General features: G+C 41.7%; 1 protein-coding gene across 10 annotated transcripts in view; it reads left to right on the top strand.

The window, feature by feature from the left end:
- IGSF1 (immunoglobulin superfamily member 1) overlaps positions 1-20,983 on the top strand; it is a 444,083-nt gene that overhangs the window by 411,592 nt on the left and 11,508 nt on the right. For 9 of the 10 annotated variants that reach the window (XM_059910639.1, XM_059910645.1, XM_059910648.1 and 6 more), the window contains 7 exons: positions 12,517-12,544; positions 12,913-13,020; positions 16,735-16,796; positions 19,170-19,288; positions 19,425-19,451; positions 19,868-20,152; positions 20,509-20,796. In XM_059910639.1, the coding sequence (XP_059766622.1) occupies positions 19,219-19,288; positions 19,425-19,451; positions 19,868-20,152; positions 20,509-20,796 (670 nt within the window). In that variant the 5' untranslated portion in view covers positions 12,517-12,544; positions 12,913-13,020; positions 16,735-16,796; positions 19,170-19,218. Of the gene's footprint in view, positions 1-9,234; positions 9,914-12,516; positions 12,545-12,912; positions 13,021-16,734; positions 16,797-19,169; positions 19,289-19,424; positions 19,452-19,867; positions 20,153-20,508; positions 20,797-20,983 lie in introns of those variants that run through there. The other variant, XM_059910644.1, reaches the window with a different exon arrangement.

Below are 20,983 nucleotides of genomic sequence, written 5' to 3'. Positions count from 1 at the left end.
CTGGACTTGATTAACTATTTCCTTTCCCATATTAGGGAAGTTTTCAACTATAATCTCTTCAAATATTTTCTCAGTCCCTTTCTTTTTCTCTTCTTCTTCTGGGACCCCTATAAGTCAAGTGTTGGTGCTTTTAATGTTGTCCCAGAGGTCTCTGAGGCTGTCCTCAATTCTTTTCATTTTTTTTCTTTATTCTGCTCTGTGATAGTTATTTCCACTATATTATCTTCCAGGTCACTTATCTGTTTCTCTGCCTCAGTTATTCTGTTATTGATTCCTTCTACAGAATTTTTAATTTCATTTATTGTGTTGTTCATCATTGTTTGTTTACTCTTTAGTTCTTTTGGTCCTTGTTACTGTTTCTTTTATTTTCTCCATTCTATTTCCAAAATTTTGGATCATCTTTATTATTATTACTCTGAATTGTTTTTCAGGTAGACTGCCTTTTTCCTCTTGATTTGTTTGGTCTGGTGGGTTTTTACCTTGCTCCTTCATCTGCTGCATATTTCTCTGTCTTCTCATTTTGTTTAATTTACTGTGTTTGGGGTCTCCTTTTTGTAGGCTGCAGGTTCGTAGTTCCCATTGTTTTTGGTGTCTGCCCCTAGTAGGTGAGGTTGGTCCAGTGGGTTGTGTAGGCTTCCTGTTGGAGGGGACTGGTGCCTGTGTTTTCGTGGTTGGGAATGGATCTTGCCTTTCTCGTGGCCAGGGCCGTGTCCAGTGGTGTGTTTTTGTGTGTCTTTGAGCTTAGTATGATTTTAGGCAGCCTCTCTGCTAATGGGTGGGGTTGTGTTCCTGTTTTGCTAGTTGTTTGTCATGGGGCTTCCAGTACTCGAGCTTGCTGGCCATTGGGTGGGGCTGGGCCTTAGCGTTGAGACACAGATCTCTGGAGAGCTTTTGCCAATTGATATTACATAGGGCTGGGAGGTCTCTGGTGGTCCAGTGTCCTGAACTCGGCCTTCCCACCTCAGAGGCTCAGGTGTGACACGAGGTCAGAGCACCAAGACACTGTCAGCCACATGGCTCAGAATAAAAGGGAGAAAAAAATAAAGAAAAAATAATTTTAATTAAAAATAAAAATTAAAAAATAACGTAAAAATTTAAAAAATTATTAAAATAATAAAATAAAAATAATAAAGTAATAAAATAAAGTAAAAAAAAGAAGATAGCAACCAAACTAATAAACAAATCCACCAGTGATAACAAGCGTTAAAAACTAAACTAAGATAAACATAAAAGTCAGAAACAAATCAGTCACAGACAGCAAACCCCAAGTCTGCAGTTACTCCCAAAGTCCACCGCCTCAATTTTGGGACAATTCGTTGTCTCTTCATTTATTCCACAGATGCAGGGTACATCAAGTTGATTATGGGGATTTAATCCTCTGCTCCTGAGGCTGCACGGAGAAATTTCCCTTTCTCTTCTTTGTTCGCACAGCTCCTGGGGTTCAGCTTTGGTTTTGGCCCCACCTCTGCATGTAGGTCGCCTGAGGGCATCTGTTACCCACCCAGACAGGACGGGGTTAAAGCATTGGCTGATTAGGGTGCTCTTGCTCACTTAGGCTGGGGGGAGGGAGGGTAGTCATAATTGGAATGCAAGTCGAGCCTGCAGCGGCAGAGGCTGGCATGATGTTGCAACAGCCTGAGGTGTGGTGTGTGTTCTCCCAGGGAAGTTGTCCATGGATCACGGGACCCTGGCAGTGGCAGGCTGCACAGGCTCCCGGGAGGGGAGGTGTGGATAGTGACCTATACTTGCACACAGGCTCCCGGGGGTGTGTGTGTGGATAGTTACCTGTGCTTGCACACAGGCTTCTTGGTGGCAGCAGCAGCAGCATTAGCGTTTCATGCCCGTCTCTGGGTCTGAGCTGATAGCAGTGGCTCCCGCCCATCTGTGGAGCTCGCTTACTCAGTGCTCTGCCTTCTGTGGGCACACGGGGAAGGAATCCCCTCTCTTCACGCACCCCAAAACAATGGTCTCTTGCCTCTTAGGCAGGTCCAGACTTTTTCCCGGACTCCTTCCCAGCTAGCTGTGGTGCACTAGCCCCCTTCAGGCTGTGTTCACGCAGCCAACCCCAGTCCTCTCCCTGGGATCTGACCTCTGAAGCCCGAGCCTCAGCTCCCAGCCCCCGCCCGCCCCCGCAGGTGAGCAGAGACGCATCACAGGCTGGTGAGTGCTGGTTGGCACCGATCCTCTGAGTGGGAATCTCTCCGCTTTGCCCTCTGCACCCCTGTTGCTGTGCTCTCCTCTGTGGCTCCAAAGCTTCCCCCCCGCCCACCCCCTGTCTCCGCCAGTAAAGGGGCTTCCTAATGTGTGGAAACTTTTCCTCCTTCACAGCTCCCTCCCAGAAGTGCAGGTCCCGTCCCTATTCTTTTGTCTTTGTTCTTTCTTTTGCCCTACCTTAGTAAGTGGGGATTTTCTTGCCTTTTGGGAAGTCTGAGGTCTTCTACCAGCGTTCAGTAGGTGTTCTGTAGGAGTTGTTCCACATGTAGGTGTATTTTTGATGTATTTGTGGGGAGGAAGGTGATCACGTCTTAATCCTCCGCCATCTTGAAGGTCCTCCCATTGGTTCTTATCTTCACAATATCTCTCTTCTTTCCTCTTTCAGTTTTCATTCACCTATTTATTCAAAATTTCTAACTGCTTTCTAGGTAACAGGTGCTGAACTATGATAACATGGGCTTTAGAATCAGATGAACTAGTTTCAAATTGTAGCACTCCCTCTGACTAACTTGTGTGATCTTAGGCAAGTTGCTTAACCTCTCTGCACCTCAGTTTTCTCATGTGTTACAAAGGGATACTAATAGTGGTATACAATAGCCCCTCTTATCCATGGTTTTGCTTTCCCTGGTTTCAGTTACCCAAGGTCAACTGTGGTCCAAAAATATTAAATGGATAACTCCAGAAATAAACAATTCATAAGTTTTAAATTACATGCCATTCTGAAGTAGTGTGATGAATCTCATGCTGTCCAGCCCCATCCCGCCTGGGATCACCAACCATCATCTGCTCCTGACAGCCAATCATTGCCATTGCCATGGCTGGACGATCCATGATCTCCCGAAGCAGATGATCCTCCTTCTGAAATACCGTCAGAAGGTCAGTAGTAGCCTAAGGCTACAACATAATGCCTCCATCAATCACCTCACTCCATCTCATCACATAGGCATTTTATCATCTCACGTTATCACAAGAAGAAGGGCGACTAAAGTACAATAAGGTATTTTTGAGAGAGAGAAAGAGCACATTCACACATTTTATTACAGTATACTGTTATAATTATTCTATTTTATTATTAGTTATCATTAATTTCTTACTATGTCTAATTTATAAATTAAATTTTATCATAGGTACGTATTATAGGAAAAAACACAGTATTGTATATATATAGGATTTGGTACTCTCCATGGTTTTAGGCATCACTGGGGGTCTTGGAAGGTATCCCCCATGGATAAAAGGGGACTACTGTACTGCTCTTAAAGCAGTACCTGGCTCACAGTCAGCATTAAACAAATGTTGCTGTTGTTGCTGCTACTGTCCCTATTGCTGCCACAGGAGTGTTGTCAAGGTAAATGTGACAATGTATAGAAAATGCTTAACATGGTGCCCCACTATAGTAGCACATGATAAACAATAGCTATTATTAGCATTATTTCTGTGTTATGCACAAGAGGTACACAGATGAGTAAGTCATCCTCTCTACTCTTGAAGAACTAACCGTCCAGTATTTACAGCTACCAGATTAATCCAACCATACTTCAGAGTTCAGTTCAAATGTGACCTTATCCACAAGGCTTTCACTGATCCCCTCAGCTGGGAAGAATATTAAAAATATTGCCTTTTACTAAAATTTCCATGACCTTTTTTTTTCTGCACTTTCCTTATCAAATTTTAGCACATTATACTTTTATTTTTATTTGTTTACACATTTTTCTCTATTTCTAGACTTTTAGTTACTAGAAAGGCAGTGAATGTGTTTTATTAATCTTTTAGCTGCCAGAGTATATGCAAAGGGTTTTGCATTCTTTTGTCCTTCCTTCCATCTTTCACTCATCTTATTCCACTAAATATTTGAGTGTTCCTTGTTTACAGTGGGCATTCGAAAAAGGCTGGTTAAATAAATAAGCAATGGGGTTAACCATTTGAAATTCAAGAAGGTGCATGTTATTAGGTCTATCTCGTATATTTTCAAAAAGTATAAAATTTAAACTACTTCTTGAGGTCATAAGAGCAGATTTCCACTTCATTTTGAGTTTGTGCTAAGTTCCACTTGGTAACTTTTTGGCTCCATCTTACAGCTATTTCAAGTGGGATTCTTTCATGGTGTACATATTTTTAAAATATTGTCATGCTGTGCCCAGGATAGTCACAGAACTTCCACAGCAAGTGCTCCTTGTTGAAGTACAGAGTTATTAATAATGACAAGTCATTTGGATACTTTAATTAGTGTCCAGCACTATTTCCATTAGTTAATACATATTTTTAACATCATAGTGCCCTACAACAATTGTACTGTAGATTTCCCTGGCACTGCGATTTCCCCAATGGATTATGACATCCTATGTTTCTGGAGATCTTGTTAAAAATACTAAGAAAATGTCTTCTATAGGTAAAGGTCACATAGTTAATCAAAAATATTTTTAATGCCAACTGGTCAAACCTTTTCCTCTACTCCTTTTTAAACACATAGAAGACTTTCCATAATCTTTCTCCTACACTCCTACCCTTCCTCTTCCTTTTGTTCACTTGATTCTGAATAAAGGGGTACAGGGAAAGGAGATTAGATAGGGCCATACAAAAATCTCTTCGGAGTTATCCAAACCCCAAGCAATCCTAGACACTACTGCCATCCAAAAATTCAGTTGCCATAGTTTGTAGCAAAAGTCAGTTCTGTATCTTTAGTAACTGTAAAGTTATGAAAATAGCTTGTTATATTAAAGCATTAGAAAGTGTATTTACCCAGATACTTAGTAAAATATAGTCACTGATTAATATGTGGAGCTTTTTCTGTTTTGTTCACTCATGTATCCTCAGAACTAGAAAGCAAAGTAGGTGTGCAATAAATATTTTTGATTAAATGCACAAAGGAATAGATCTCACAGTACCTAAACACTGTGAGCTCTAAAGACTATTTTTTAAGTTGTTTTTTTTTTTTGTTTTTTTTTTTTATTTTTTATTTTTTTTTATTTTTTTTTATTTTTTTTTTTTAAGTTGTTTTGAATGTAGAAGTATCAAACAGCTGTTCTGATTTTTATTAGGTGAATCCCCTCAAGTGTTTTACTAATTTCCTATAGCAATTTTCAGTATTTCTGAGAATGGAGATGAAAATCAGATGAAATCACCTTTTCATTTGAACTTACTGCACTTAATTTTGATTTTTTTTTTCTCCTACACAACATATCTCCCTCTAAACTGTCCTCCCCCAAACCCATTCAAAGTTATCTACTTGTACACATTGGAGTCTGAGATAGACACTGATTTTTAAATTACCAGACCTCTGAAAAATGCCAACATTTTCATATATGGGTATTTAATATGCATAACTCTAATTGTAAACTACCCTGTCTCTAGTTTTTGTTTTCTTTTGAAACAGAAACCTGAACTACTAGGAGACTGAATTAGAGGGCCAGGTGGACTGTCATCTCAAAAAGTGGCCTCTGAGCCTTATCCCTGAGGTTCTGTGCCCAGGATAGCATAACTAACATCAGGGAGCATTAGGAGTAGAGAAGGTAATTTTCTACTTGGTTAGAAGCTCTCCCCTTGGACCTAGATCATGACCTGGCCTTTCAATTTGGCACAAGGAAGAAATTTTACTAAAAAGTGATATGAGACACACATGGCCCTTAATGATCTGGCTCCTGTCCGTGTCCCTAGCCTCATTTCCAGACACACCTCGTGCTGCCATACTTTGCACTTCTTTGCCCTGTATTCCCAAAAAAGTAAATCATATGGTGGAATGTGAGGGACACATCAGGTGTGTGAGGCAAATGTTTTGGAGTAGGAAGCCTCATAGGTGCTCTCACCATACCTAATTATGGGGATGTTTCAGTCTGGAGAACTTGGATTGAGAACTTCCTAAGTGCTGCCAATCAGAATTAACTGTTTTCTCCTCTACACTCCCATAATGTTTTGTTTGATGTTCTGTCTTTCAAAACTTACCATGCTTTGCGTTATATTATTCTTAGCTGTGAATGTGGATATATCGCCCATTAGATCATAATCTTGAAGGCAGAGTTTATCTATTTTCTCATGTCTCTCATCACTTTCTACAATACTTTGGGTATAATCAAGCTGAATACTTATTTTTAATTGTTCAAAAATAAAGATGGTGTTATGGGACCTGAGAGGGTATCCATTTGAGTCCTATTCAAGTTTCCCCTTCCCCACCACTGCCCTGTCTCTACCCCCACCATCATCACCAAGCTAAATCCCAGATACCACTGTAAAGAGATATTTTTTTTAAAATATGATTAGGCTGAGGATAACAAAGAGTTCTACATTCAGAGTTAACTCACAGTTATTGAATACTCATTTGACTGATGAGGAGATGGAGACCCAAATAACTTTCAGTAGCTTGCCAAATGTCACACAATTACACAGCTAATAAGTGGCTCTGCCAGGACTGAAATTCAAGCCCCCTGACACAAAGTCAAAATCTCTTTCCACAAACGCTGAAACGTTTAGATGAACTTCTCTCACTCTCTAGTTTATAATTCTAATGCACCTAGTTGTTTAATCAGAAACATATTTTGTGTACCCTCAGCCAGGAAGAAGCTAAATATTCTGAACACATGAAGCTCATTTTAATGACATACTTATTTCTATGTTTATGTATTTGTGCCTTTATTTATATTATGTTTTTTGGTGTTTGTATGTTTATGTATCCAGGTATTTAGTGTACTTATGTATTTATATGTGTGTGCTTATTTTTTATTTATGCATTTATGTATTTCTTTATCTTACCTGTAGGGCTATGAAGCTCTTACTCCCAATGCTTTTAGAGGAGAGCACATCGGTTAATTGTACCTTAATTTCCTATAGTGTTTCTGAGGATTTCAGCTTAAAATAGGTGTTGAATTTCGATTAAAAGACCCCAGCTCTTGAGCTTCTGGGGGGAGAGGACAGAGAGAGCAGCTTTGTGCAGAACCAAATTGCTGAGCTTTGGAAACACCTCGAAGCCAATGGAAACTTCAGCTACAAGAGCAGGAAAAAAAGAGACCAAAAGCTACCCAAGCTTAAAAGAGAATGAGGAGATGCAAGAGGGAAGAGATATGGGAACATATGTATATGTATAACTGATTCACTTTGTTATAAAGCAGAAACTAACACACCATTGTAAAGCAATTATACTCCAATAAAGATGTTTTAAAAAAAAAAGAGAATGAGGAAAATGATGAAGACAAGCTCAGGAGCAAGCAAGAAGTACTGTGATGCTTCAGAGGAACCAGGGACCTCAGAGAGTTCAAGAGGTACAGCTGGCCTGGAGAAGCAGCAGGCAGAACCCAGAGAAAGGGCCAACATGAGGGAGCTGATGTTTCCCACCCTGAAGGTGATACAGGACCATGTGGACATTTTAAAGAGCACACAGGAAAAGCTCATCAAAGACTACGGGACACTGATGAATGAGGTCACAGGACTGAGAGAAACCCTGAGAGAGGAAAATTATCGAATAAATATCATGGAAGAGAGAATCAGTACAAATGAGGACCAAATTGAGCTTCAGTCTCAAAAGATAAAAATTTTAAGCAAACAGTTCTTGACAGTGCAAGAAAAGGTGATGGATCTTGAAAACACATCAAGGAAGTATAATATTTGTGTATCTGGCATCCCTGAAGGTATAGAAAATGAGAATAACCTTGAAACTATTATTAAGGAAATTATTGAAAAACATTTTCCAGAGCTAAACAAAGATCTCAACTTACAGAGAGAATTTACAGGTCCCCACTTAAATATACCTCTTAAAGTAAAAGTCCAAGGCACATAATTGTACAGTTCCTGAATTTGAAAGAAAAAGAAATAATCTTGCAAGCTGCTCAGAAAAAAAGGAGGATGATTTTCAACAAAGTAAAGATAGGGCTGACCCCTGACTATGCCTTACTTACAGTGCAAGAGAGAAAGTTGGAGCAAGATCTACTACCACCTGAAGTTCCTGGGTCTGAAGCCTCAAGTGAACCATCCTGCCAAGCTATCTTGCCTATTTGAAGATGAGAGAAGAATCTTTGACAATCAAGATGACTTCAAGGGATTTGTCAGCAAAACTCCAAAACTACTGGCTTTTCTGCAAACAGCTGCAGCCCAGGGAGAGCGTGCTCCTTAAGATAAGTGACTAAATTGATTTACAAAACTGTTTCTTAAAAGAATGTAGATCTTAGTTTTATGATTAATTTCATTTCTGCCAGGGTAATTAGTGAAAATGAAGTACAAATGTAATGTTGACCGATTTACCATTAAGTGTGTGTATATCTACATCTATATCTATATCTATACCTATCTATATATCTATCTATCATCTATCTATTCTACATGAGAAGGGGAGAAGAAAAAGTTTTAAAAAATGGGAAAGGATGAGGGAGGGATAAATGGAAAAGAGAATATGAATACAGCAAGATAATAATTAGTAGTGGGTGGGATAGGGAGACATTGGAATATGATAGATAAAATAATAAAAAATAATTTTATTGTGAATGTGAAAGCAATAAACTATAGGAAATTAACAGACTTGTTCAGAGAAAGAAAGTTTTCCCCCACCCTCTGTCAAGGGTACTTGAATCTTTTAGAAAATTTGACCATATCTTAGAGCACAAAACAAATAGAACTGGAAGAGATGCATGTACATTGAAATGATTGCCTATAAACTGATATTTTTAGAAACAGATTGTAAACAGTGGGTGATATTGCAGTGATGTGTTTTTAAATTGCTAATTTGTATTGCTCCTGCAGTTTAGATGTCTCCATTTAACTTTAATTATATAATTGGTTAATCATACAATAAATGGAGCTAAAAGAACCCAATTGTTGACTTCTTTACTTTCCTTTGGACAACTGATTAAAAGCTCCCGAATGACATTCCCTCCCTTCTCTTCCTCAAACCCCAGCCCCCTGAAAATTTCTACAATTTAGACACACTGGAGGCAAGTCAGACCCTGAAGCAGAAAAAAAAGCTTTCCTGGCACTGGCACTTTAAAGCATCCTGCCTGAGTCAGACCTAAACTGCTCGTCAAAGCCACTCTGCCTGCCCACCAAAGGCAGTGGGGCTGAGCCCACCTCTTTCCTTCTGGGGCCATCAACTTCATCCAACATAGGAAAAGGGGACAATGAAACACTTTGCAACCCACCCTCAGAGGCTTCCTTCATTTTATAAGTCTATCCCTGAACTCTTACCCCCATGTACTCAGATGCACACAACATAAAAGCACACACATATCTTTTCTTCTTGTTGTTTCTTATATAAATAAAAGGCATCTTATGATGCTAGGAGAATTATTATTTGGGGACAGTGGGGCAATAGTTTACCTTCCTGGTAAATGGTATGTAGGCCAAACAGAACCTTGTGGCCCTGCTAGATTGGAACACCACAAAACATCATTTTCTCTATCCACCCATTAACCTTAAGTTAAATTCACCTAGGCAATCACACTGTTGGTTTGCTTTATGACAGGCATCCAGAAGTCTGATCATGCAGGTCTCCATGGCTTATGGCTCACAATGAATGTTTTGATTAAATAAGTTTCAGTTCTGGTTCATCACTTGCATTTGATTTATTCTTGGAATCTTCCTTCACAGACCTGAAAATACCCTCAGTTATAGCTTCTGGAAGTGACTTAATGCCCCAAACTGTGCCTTTAATAATTGAAATCCTGGATAAGTTGAAACCCAAACTCTGTGGATGGGCCCCAGCTTCCCTTTCCATCTCTAAAAGAAGGTACTTCCCACCTCCAAACCTCAACACCCCCACCCCAGGTCTTACTGTTGGAACCTATTCTGTCTGGTTGGGCCTCCTCACTGTCCCAGAGCACTACTTGTCTAGCGCCACCTTAGTTCCTTTCTTGTCTACTCCACATACCCACTCCACCATGAAATAGGATCATGGCTGAGACTTACTGGGGAGTTGGGAGGAGTGCTAAAACATCTTAGCACCTCTCGTGTGCACCAAATACTCTAGAGATCTAACCCAGCAGTGAAGTGGGGGGAGGAGGAATGCGCTATAATGCTCATCATTCTCTTGAGATTGTACGAAAATTATCAGGATTCTTGGTAGTTCCTGTTTACCACTGAGAATCACTGTCCTAAAGCATAAAACTGGAAGAAAGTGGTTTGTGTTAGCGTACGGTATTTATTATTTTCGTTCTGACTTACTTCACTCTGTATGACAGACTCTAGGTCCATCCACCTCACTACAAATAACTCAATTTCGTTTCTTTTCATGGCTGAGCAATATTCCATTGTATATATGTGCCACATCTTCTTTATCCATTCATCTGTTGATGGACACTTAGGTTGCTTCCATGTCCTGGCTATTGTAAATAGAGCTGCAATGAACATTTTGGTACATGACTCTTTTTGAATTAAGGTTTTCTCAGGGTATATGCCCAGTACTGGGATTGCTGGGTCATATGGTAGTTCTATTTTTAGTTTTTTAAGGAACCTCCATACTGTTCTCCATAGTGGCTGTATCAATTTACATTCCCACCAACAGTGCAAGAGGGTTCCCTTTTCTCCACACCCTCTCCAGCATTTATTGTTTGTAGATTTTTTGATGATGGCCATTCTGACTGGTGTGAGGTGATACCTCATTGTAGTTTTGATCTGCGTTTCTCTAATGATTAGTGATGTTGAGCATCCATTCATGTCTTTGTTGGCAGTGGGATAGGAGAGGGTGGGAGGGAGATGCAAGAGGGAGGATCTATGGGGATACGTGTATATGTATAGCTGATTCACTTTGTTATAAAGCAGAAACTAACACACCATTGTAAAGCAATTATACTCCAATAAAGTTGTTAAAAAAAAAAAAGAAAGAAAGTGGTTTGTTAGTGAATGTTTAACGGCTTTCTGAGGAAAAAAGAAACTGATTTGTAGCATTTGCTTGTTCAGTGGTGTAAATTCTCTGGCCGTGGCCAATTTTAAGCTACCAACACGATGTTACTAAATGCTGGGTTAAGATAAGATGCATACATTCAGCTCTCCTGAGCCAGCCATAGCTGCCTCCAACACATCACTGGGAGGAGACCACCTTTGCCCTGTGCATCTCCTGGTTGGACTACTATAACACAAATTTATCTTAAAAAAATCTCATCATCCTAGACTGGACTTAATTACAGAGAAAGGCTCCCCAGACAAACCTGTGCATGTACATGGTCCTTGGTGTCTCACTTCCTTTAAGCTCCACCTTCTTGAAGCTTTTCTAGCACTCCTCTGGTCCCAAATACAGCTTTTGTAAGACAGTTGCTCTTTTCTTCTCTCTAGGCTGAGAGTCTTTAGATCTTACAAATCACATTAATCCCGCCTCTACACTCACCCACACTCCCTACTTCAGTGTGCATAGTATGTACTCAATAAAACCTTGTGTTTAACAGTTGTCTCATAATTCATAACAGGTGATTTTGAAGCTTTTGCGGGAGGAACCCTTTTCCAGTCCCCAGAGCTCAAGGTGTCAAAGTGCAAAGGGGTATGGCTCAGGAATATTTCTGGTATCACCACCTCCCAGGACAGTAACAGTGAGAGCTCCCATACCGCCCCACCTCCTGTACATCTCACCAGTTTAAGGGCATGGAGAATCAGAGGAGGGCCAGCCATTAAGAATAAGACTGATCATTCTCAAAACATTCCTGAAAGAGGAGTTGTTTAATATCAGCCAACTCTAGAGTAATAAACCAGGAGAGAAACCCAGACTTCTTTTTTTTATTTTTATTAAAAAATATTTTTATTGAAGTATAGTTGATTTACAATGTTGTGTTAGTTTCTGGTGTACAGCAAAGTGATTCAGTTTTATATATATACATATATTCTTTTTCAGATTCTTTTCCACTATGGTTTATTATAGGATATTGAATATAGTTCCCCATGCTATACACTAGGGCCTTGTTATTTATTTTATAAACAGTAGTTTGTATCTGCTAATCCCAAACTCCTAATTTATCCCTCCCCCAACCCCCCTTTTCCCCTTTTGTAACCATAGGTTTGCTTTCTACCTATGTGAATCTGTTTCTGTTTTGTAAATAAGTTCATTTGTATCACATAACCACTCATAAGTGATATCATATGGCATTTGTCTTTCTCTCTCTGACTTACTTCACTTAGTATGATAATCTCTAGGTCCATCCATATTGCTGCAAATGACACCATTTCATTCTTTTTTATGGCTGAGTAGAATTCCATTGTGTGTGTGTGTGTGTGTGTGTGTGTGTGTGTATTTATATAAATACACACACACACACCCCTTTATTTATTTCTCTTTCGATGGACATTTAGGTTGAGGAAGGTCTTTTTGTATTGCCATCAACTCTGTTTTATTTTTCCCTTTGGCAGATCATGAAAACCAGTCTATTCTGATCACGTAAGTATCCAAAGTGTAGTGTGTTTTCATATCTGTGGCCCTTTGTCCCCAGTGCAGAAGGGGAAGATGCCACTTGCTCTGTTTTGTTAATGAGAAAGTACTGAGAACGAAGTCTGTGATACAAAGATGTGGGGGTGGGGGGGCTGAGAGGAGATGGGCAGGAAGGCCTGTGAGGCCTCAGGAAGCTGGAGCTCCCCATCCAGCCCGCTCAGTGGTGCCGGTCTCCCCCGGGGCCCCTGCCTCTCCGAGTGGTCTCACATTTGTTGGGAGGTGTGTGTCTGCCGTGGCTCAGGTGACATCTTAGGGGGCCCGTTTACACTCACGGGGCTTGTTTCTCTTTGTCTCTCTGTTTCGACTGCTCCGAATAGCGGAGAATCCAGGGCAGGAAAGACTGTGAACACCAAAAGGATCATCCAGTACTTTGCAACAATTGCAGCACCTGGAGACCTCACCAAGAAGAAGGACTCCAAAATGAGGTTATGGAGAGGAGAAAGGCTTGCCCTGCTTCCGCTGCCAACCTTTGTCTTGAAGTGTGTGTATGTGGTGGGGAGAAGGCCAGCAGAGCCAATGTCAAGAACTCCACCTCAGCTAAGTCATAGCCCCAGTCTCTGTTGGCCTCTATCACCAGCTTTATAAATATTGGGCCCCAAAATTTCCTCTACGGAGCTTGGCCAGAGAATATTTCTCCTTCTGCAGGCAGGCTACAAGGTCCAAGACCCACAGAGTTAGCCTAGAGGTGGAGCTTCTAATATCTCAATTGCCAGCCATAGTTTGAATGAGGGGCTTCTATGAAGTCTGAATAATAAGTCCTTTCAAGATTCTACAGTGACCCAGAGCAAAAAAAAGAGTGAGTGGTATTCTCACCCACACAGCCCCAGGACCTTTTTCAGGCTTCCATGGCATTAATGGGGAATCTGGGCTCTAGATTCTGGCTGCTGGTCTGAGAGCACAAGCTTCGGCCTAAGGACTTGAGAGAGTAGGAGGATGCTATCATTGCCTTCTTTTCTACATTATTAGCAATGCATTTGATTGGTGATTCTCTGTTTTACTAAGTACATTCACATCTGTTTTTTAAATTAAAAAATTTTTATTGAAGTATACTTGATTTACAATGTTGTGTTAGTTTCAGGTGTACAGCACAGTGATTCAGTGTTTTATGTATGTATATATATATATATATATATATATATTATATATATATATATAATATATATATAGAATATACATATATATGTATCAGATTCTTTTCCCTTAGAGGTTATTACAAAATATTGAGTAGAGTTCCTTGTACTACACAGTAGGTCCTTGTTGGTTATCTATTTTATATATAGTAGTGTGTAGATGGCAATCCCAGCCTCCTAATTTACCCCTGCCCCACCCCTTTCCCCTTTGGTAACCATAAGTTTGTTTTCTACCACTGTGGGTCTATTTCTGTTTTGCATATAAGTACATTTGTATCTTTTTTTTAGATTCCATATGTAAGTGATATCACATGATATTTCTCTTTCTCTGTCTGACTTATTTCACTTAGTATGATAATCTCTAGGTCCATCCGTGTTGCTGCAAATGGCATAATTTCTTATTTTTTATGGCTGAGTAATATTCCATTGTCTATATATACCATATCTTCTTTATCCATTCATCTGTTGATGGATGTTTAGGTTGCTTCCATGTCTTGGTTATTGTAAATAGTGCTGCAATGAACACTGGGGTGCATGCATCTTTTCGAATTATAGTTTTCTCCAGATATATGCCCGGGAGTAGGATTGGAGGATCATATGGTAACTTTATTTTAAATTAAAAGGTTTTTTTTACTTTTATCATTACAAACTTCCAATGCAGAGGGAGCATTGTAGTGGTTAAGAACATGGGACTTCATTTTGCAATATATACAAATACTGAATCATTATGTTGTATACCTGAAACTAATGTTGTGTATCAATTAAACCTCAATAGAAAAAAAAAAAAAGAATGAAGGAACTGAGAAGTTTTCAGTTACTTTGCATAAAAAATTTTTGACTTATTTTCTAAATAAGACCCTTTTTTATAGGTACATTATAATCAATAAAGTAGTTTAAGTAATTAAAAAAAAACAACATGGGACCATGGAACTGTATATACAGATTGCCTGGATGTGAATCCTAGCTCTTCCACTTGCTGACTGTGTTGGCCTTAGGCAATTTTTTAATGGCTCTGAGTTTCAGCTCCTTCATTTGTAAAATGGAACTGATACTATCCCCTAGTGTTGTGATTGGGATACAATGAGTTAATATTTATAAAGCACTTAGTGCCTGATGCCATCATAGTGATTTCTATACAAATGTTTTGAAAATAGGCATGGATATTTCCACCCTGGCATATAATAATCATCACTTTAGTGTTCCAAACAACCATTTGTGTTTGGCCAATTTTACCTCTTAAATATTTCGGGAACCCTTGCTCTCTCTTCCTTCTTTACTTCCACTGCCCTGGTTTCAGCACACAGTAACAGTAAACTGTTTACAGTTCTCCATGCCTTACTTGCTGGTCTTTCCTGTTGCAATCCTCCGATTCCCATGGCACCCCCTTCTTTGGCTTTCTCCTACGTGTTCTCTATCACTGTCTATCCTCAGTCTACAAACTCCTTAAGAGTAGAAACTGCCATTCTCCCTGGATTGTCAGCATCTATAACAATGTCTGGCACAAAGAAAATACTCAACAAATGTGTATTGAATTAGTGGATGGTTGATTGCTGTGTCCCAGGCACTATGTAGTAGTTTACAGGGGGATTTTCATTCAATCCTACCTAAAACTCTGTGTGATATTAAGTACAATTATTATCCCCATTTTACAAATAGGAAAACTAAGGCCTGGAGAGGTTAAATAACTTGCCCCTAAAATACTTATTTATATTCATATGGTTATTCTATTCTTATGCGATAATCTGTACTTTATAATGGTGTGTAGGAACAGAGGATGCCAGGAAGCCACAGCTGATATCCCTGATGCATGAAGATATGATATTCAATTTTCCTATTAAAAGCACAGTTACTTTATTTTTATGTAGTTTGTTCTCAAATCACAGTATTTTTTCTTTAGATAATTTTTAATCTTCTATGAATGTAAAAAAATTGTACATAAAGAAAAATGTGGCTATTTCTTACAACAATCAATTGATCTGGGGGGCCACTGGATGCTATACTTTAATCCCATCATATAGTATATGTCAGGAGCTTTGGTTAGTATCTTATCCATACATAATCATTTGAAAAAGTCATTCATGGTTAACTAAATTTATGAAAGTTTATCTACATCATTGAAATCATGTTTCTCTAGGGCATTTGTGGAAAGCTGTACAGATTAATAATAGTAGTAGTGGTGGTAGTGGTAGCAACAGCAGCAGCTACCATTTGCTGAGCACCTACCATGTACCAAGCCTACTATGCTGTAAGTTTTACTTACAGTATCCCATCGAAGCCCTGTGCAATAGCTTCTGTTGTTTTATTTTACAGATGGGGAAACTGAGACTCAGAGAGTTTAACTCACTTTCTTGAGGTCACTCAGCTATTGAATAGTGGAACCAGACTGAAATCCAAATTTGTATGTCTCTAAAGCCTGGGCTTTTAGTCCAAGCTGGACTTTGAAGGCTGTCCAAGTTACTTAACCCTCTCTGAGCTTCAGTCTCCTCATCTGTAAAATTGAGGGAAGTAACACATCTTGCAGTGTTGCTATGAAGATTTGAAATAATAGATGCCCAGGGCTCAGAGGCACAGAAGGCATATAAGCCCTGGTGGGGTGGGGTTTATGCTTAAATGGGGTATTAAATGGGCAGAGGAAGATCTGAGACCCCTTTAAAGGCATTGGGGAGCTGAAGAGGAGGGATCTACAGCTTGGCAGGCTTGAGAGCTGGCCCTCTCCCCTCCAGAATACAATGACCCAATGAAACTCTGAGCGACAGGCGAGGGGGCAGGGGCCTGAATTCGGCTCCAGCAACCTCTGCAGGGAATCGTGAGAGGGGCGGGAGCTGGGAGGGGCGTGGAAATCCCGGTTGTCAGAGGACGGCAGGTGTCAGGGAGTTAGTGTAGGTGGGCTCCCGGAGCCTGGCAGAGGGAGGAGGGGAGGCTGGAGCGGCAGAGCAGGCGGGGGAGAGAGGGAGGCGGGGCCCTGAGTCTGAGAGGCTGTCCTTAGACTGCTCTTCTCTTGCCGGGCAGTTTGCTGCATCTGGAGGAGCTCACTGGAGAATCTCCAGCAGCGGAGCGGGCCTTCAACTACCGTAAGTACCTGCAAATGAGCGCATAGTCCAGTGGCTGAAGATTAAATACTGCCCATCAGATCCTAAACAAAACCCCGAAATAATCTCCCTGATTTAATTAATTGCTGTAAATCGAAATGCTCCCAAGTCTTTCCCCCCACCCCCTTCATCCCTCCCTTTTTCCTTCCCTCCCCGATCCCAGCCGTGCCTCGCTGAGAATCTCTGGGCACTGTAGATATCTTTCCTTTTCCTTCTCAGTCTTCCCTCCAAACCTTTAGCGGAGCATGCACCCGGCACCCCGCTGAGCCCAACCCCTTTGATCCCTGGAACCCTCAAAGCTATGCAGGGGGCGAGCCATTAGACATTTCAGGTTTGTCACCCTCAAAAGCACTGCGGCGCTGCCTAAGGGTGTGTAAAGTGCTTGGGGTGGAGTAGAAGGGAAGGGTGAAAAGGCTACACTGCCGAAGTTGGGGGTGTGGGGGGGGGGGTGTGAAAGGCCAAAAATGGGCGTGGCCAATTAACCTGAAGGCTGCAGCTCCTTCCAATGTTCCCTGGACAGAAGATTCATCATTTTGGCTGGATATAAATGGTAGAGTTTCCTTAGTAGGTTGCGGAGGGGTCAGCCATGCTGAGAAACCCAGCTTCCCTTATTCCCCTCAAGCTCCCAGGAAGCGAAACCCTGGTTTAGGGGTCCAAGTGGCAAGGCTGGAATCTCAGATGGCACTCCCGGGCAGAATCCCAGGTTGAACCTTTCTCTTGGCAGTAAAACCTGAGTTCCCCCAGTAAATTCTGGCCCAAAGCCTCAGGGGAACAAAGCAACAGGGTGGCACCCAAGCCTGGGCCTGGGCCCGACCCTGAGAGGAGTGGGGGCAAGAGTCTGTAGGAGGTGAGATGGAAAGAGCATCTTTAGGGTCCTATACCAGATTAATACCCCCTTTGGGAAGAAAAATAGCCAAGTTTTAATGAAATGTTCACTATGTGCTTGGCACTGTACATGTATTATCTCAGATTCAACACAACAACGAGGCTAGGTATATATTATTCCCCAACTTTATAGATAAGAAAAGTTCAGAGAGGGTAATTTGAGCATCCTTCAATGCAAAGTAAGAAAGGCAAATGGAAACTGTGCTTCCCTGGATCTCTGACGGTCCGCCTGCTTCCTACAGCCCAGATGTTTGAATCTTCCTCTTTTTTCCTGCTCCTTCATCCCTCCTAGTGTTATCACTGGAGCAAATTAGGGACTTCAATATCAGGATCAGTTTGGGGAAGCAAAATCACCGCTTTCTGTTCTGGGAGCTGCCTTTATCCCACTGTGTTGAAATATAATTAAACAGCTGGGGTAGGCCAGAGCCTCAGGCTCTGAGTAGAGAGTTGGTAGAAGAGAGTTAGCCTGAGTTTGTGTGATGGGCATATGCCTTTCTTTGACAAAAGGATACTCTGGGTCCAGGGGGTGGGGTAGGAGAGGCAGAAAAGTGTAAGGGGTCTACTTATGGACGTGTAGGGCCTGTGGTCAATAGTGATTTTCAAGAAAATGAAAAGGCCTCGCTGAACTCAAATATCTTTGCCATATTCCCTGAAATTCAAACAATCTTTTTTTTTTCCTTAGGGGCAATGAACAAGAATGCTTATAAATTATGGGCAGCCAATAAATCATTTGCATCTTATATCCATTAGCTCAAGTAATTTGATTCCCCAACACCTACTCAAGATGGAGGCTTTGAGATTTTGGGGGGTAAGAAATAAGAATGAAAGTAATATTAGATTTGAAGCATTCTGACATTCTGCATAAGGGGAGGCCTGGATGGGATGAGATGGTACGGGTGAGGTAGGGTGAGAAAGGGGGCAAGGGCTGCCGCTGAAAGTTTAAATACTGGTTTTAGAGCATAAGCGTTAGAGTTAAACATGGATTTGAATTTTGGCTCTGATATTTAATATCTTTTGACTTTGGGCAAATTATATATCCTGTCTAAGCCTCAGTTTCCTAGCCAGCAAAATGGTGATGGTAGAAACACTTCCTTTGCTAGGTTGTTGAAGGACTCAGACAAAAATATGTATGTATGAGTAAAGGATCTGAAAAGGTGACTCTCTACACCTCCCATCTCCCTCATACCATGGGCCTTCTGCTGGCCTGGATTAGGCCTCTGGGCCTCTGAGATCCCATGGACAAACAGACATTTCAATAAATCTGACATGGTAGATACCAGCAAAGACCTTGGGTGGGAGAAGGGGGGGGGGGGAAGTGAGGAAAAGGGACAAAGAGAAGAAGTAGCCAGTAACTCTGCATGCCAGTGAGGGAGTGGAAGGAAGGGAGGGATGTCAGGTGCAATTTACTGATCCAAACTAAACTTTCCGGAGCAGGATCAGTCACCTGAGTAAAAACACTTCTGCTTTTAGATCTCACCACCTGGTGAGGGGCAAAGCCCTTCAAGACTCCAGAGGCTCCATGACCCTGGACAGGCCAGGGGAAGGGGCCACCATGCTGCGGACATTCACTCTCTTACTCTTTTGCATTCGTGAGTACAAGGAAGAGGTGGCAGGGCAAGTGAACCTGTCATAGTTACCCCTATGGGGAGGGAATGGAGAATATTGAGGTTCGAGGGTGGGTGGGAACAATGAGGGGCTCTCCTTTACCATAATCTCTCTTTTCAGGGTTGAGTCTGGGTATGATACCAATAGGTAAGTGAGTCCTGCTACCTCAAGTACCTTCCTTCCTGAAGGCCACAAGACATTGACCTGCTTCCATGGCCCTGGACATAACTGCCTTGAGAACCCAAAGGCAATTTCCAGATTGAGCTGGCTGGGAATCAGGACCTCTTACTTCATGACTTGGTTTCCCACAAAATAGTAAAGAACTTTGTCTCAGAGGGAAAGGAAGCAAGACTTGCACTTCATTCCCCAACTCACTTAAATTCCTTAAACAAATATCTTGGGGTCCCTATCCCACCCCCCATAAAAGCATGCACTCCTGTCCCCAAGGGAAAGACAAAAGGAGGAATCTGGGTTGGGGCTAATTTTAAGGGACATTGGAGGGGCATGTTATGGGAGGGAGAGGGTTGGACTGCTGACATCTTTGTTATCTTTGGGAATGACAGCAATGATACAATCTCAACCAGAGCTGTGGATAGAGACCAACTACCCCCAGGCCCCTTGGGAGAACATCACACTTTGGTGCAAAAGCCCCTCTCGGATTTCAAGCAAGTTCCTGTTGCTGAAAGATAAGACACAGATGACCTGGATCCGCCCTTCCCACAAGACCTTCCAAGTTTCATTCCCCATTGGTGCCCTTACTCAGTCCAATACAGGTCTTTACAGGTGCTGCTACTGGAAGGAGACAGGCTGGTCAGAGCCCAGTAAAGTTTTAGAGTTGGAGGCACCAGGTAAGAAGACAGAGATAGATAATCAAGAATAAACTCCAGCTCCTGGGACTCAAACTTGCCTTCCCAGAGCAGGGTTTAATTCATTCGTTTGCCTCAAATGCATGCACGTATAATGCATGCATTCCACAGTTAGTTAGTAAATAAGTGCCTAGTCTCTATAGATGCAGAGTGAGGACACAGACTCTGGAACAGATCTCGAGGGCGAGCTCTCAACACAGGGGATACCCTAGATGGAGAAAGAAGGGGTGACAAATACGGGTCATACAGGGAAGACTCATTTAAGTAGAGCGCTCTGCTGCTTCCTGAGCAGCGCTACCCTTGCTCTACCTGAATACCAGTTCGTTCTCTCCTTCCAGGCCAGCTGCCCAAGCCCACCTTCTGGATCCAGGCTGAGACCTCCCCTCTTCCTGGATGTAATGTTAACATACTCTGCCATGGCTGGCTGCAGGATCTGGTATTCATGCTGTTCAAAGAAGGATATGCAGAACCCGTGGATTACCAAGTCCCAACGGGGACAGTGGCCATATTCTCCATTGCCAACATGACACCTGAGAGTGAAGGGGTTTACATCTGCCGCACTCATATCCAGATGCTCCCTACCCTGTGGTCAGAGCCCAGCAACCCCCTGAAGCTGACTGTGGCAGGTGGGTGTGGCTATGGCTGCTGGGGCCTGATGATCGTTGTCCCCGGGATCATGGTTGGATGAGCCAGGGTCTCTGACATTACTTTCCTTGCCCAGTTCTCTGCAAGGCCCGTGAGCTAGAGTCATTTGACATTTTACTGAGATGCAAATTAGAATCACACATGCTATGAGGCAAATGTTTGGGAGCC

Source organism: Balaenoptera ricei, chromosome X (assembly GCF_028023285.1).
Source record: "Balaenoptera ricei isolate mBalRic1 chromosome X, mBalRic1.hap2, whole genome shotgun sequence".
NCBI classification, from domain to species: domain Eukaryota; kingdom Metazoa; phylum Chordata; class Mammalia; order Artiodactyla; family Balaenopteridae; genus Balaenoptera; species Balaenoptera ricei.
Note: the sequence above shows the minus strand (reverse complement) of the source record. Positions and strands in the feature narration are given on the sequence as shown.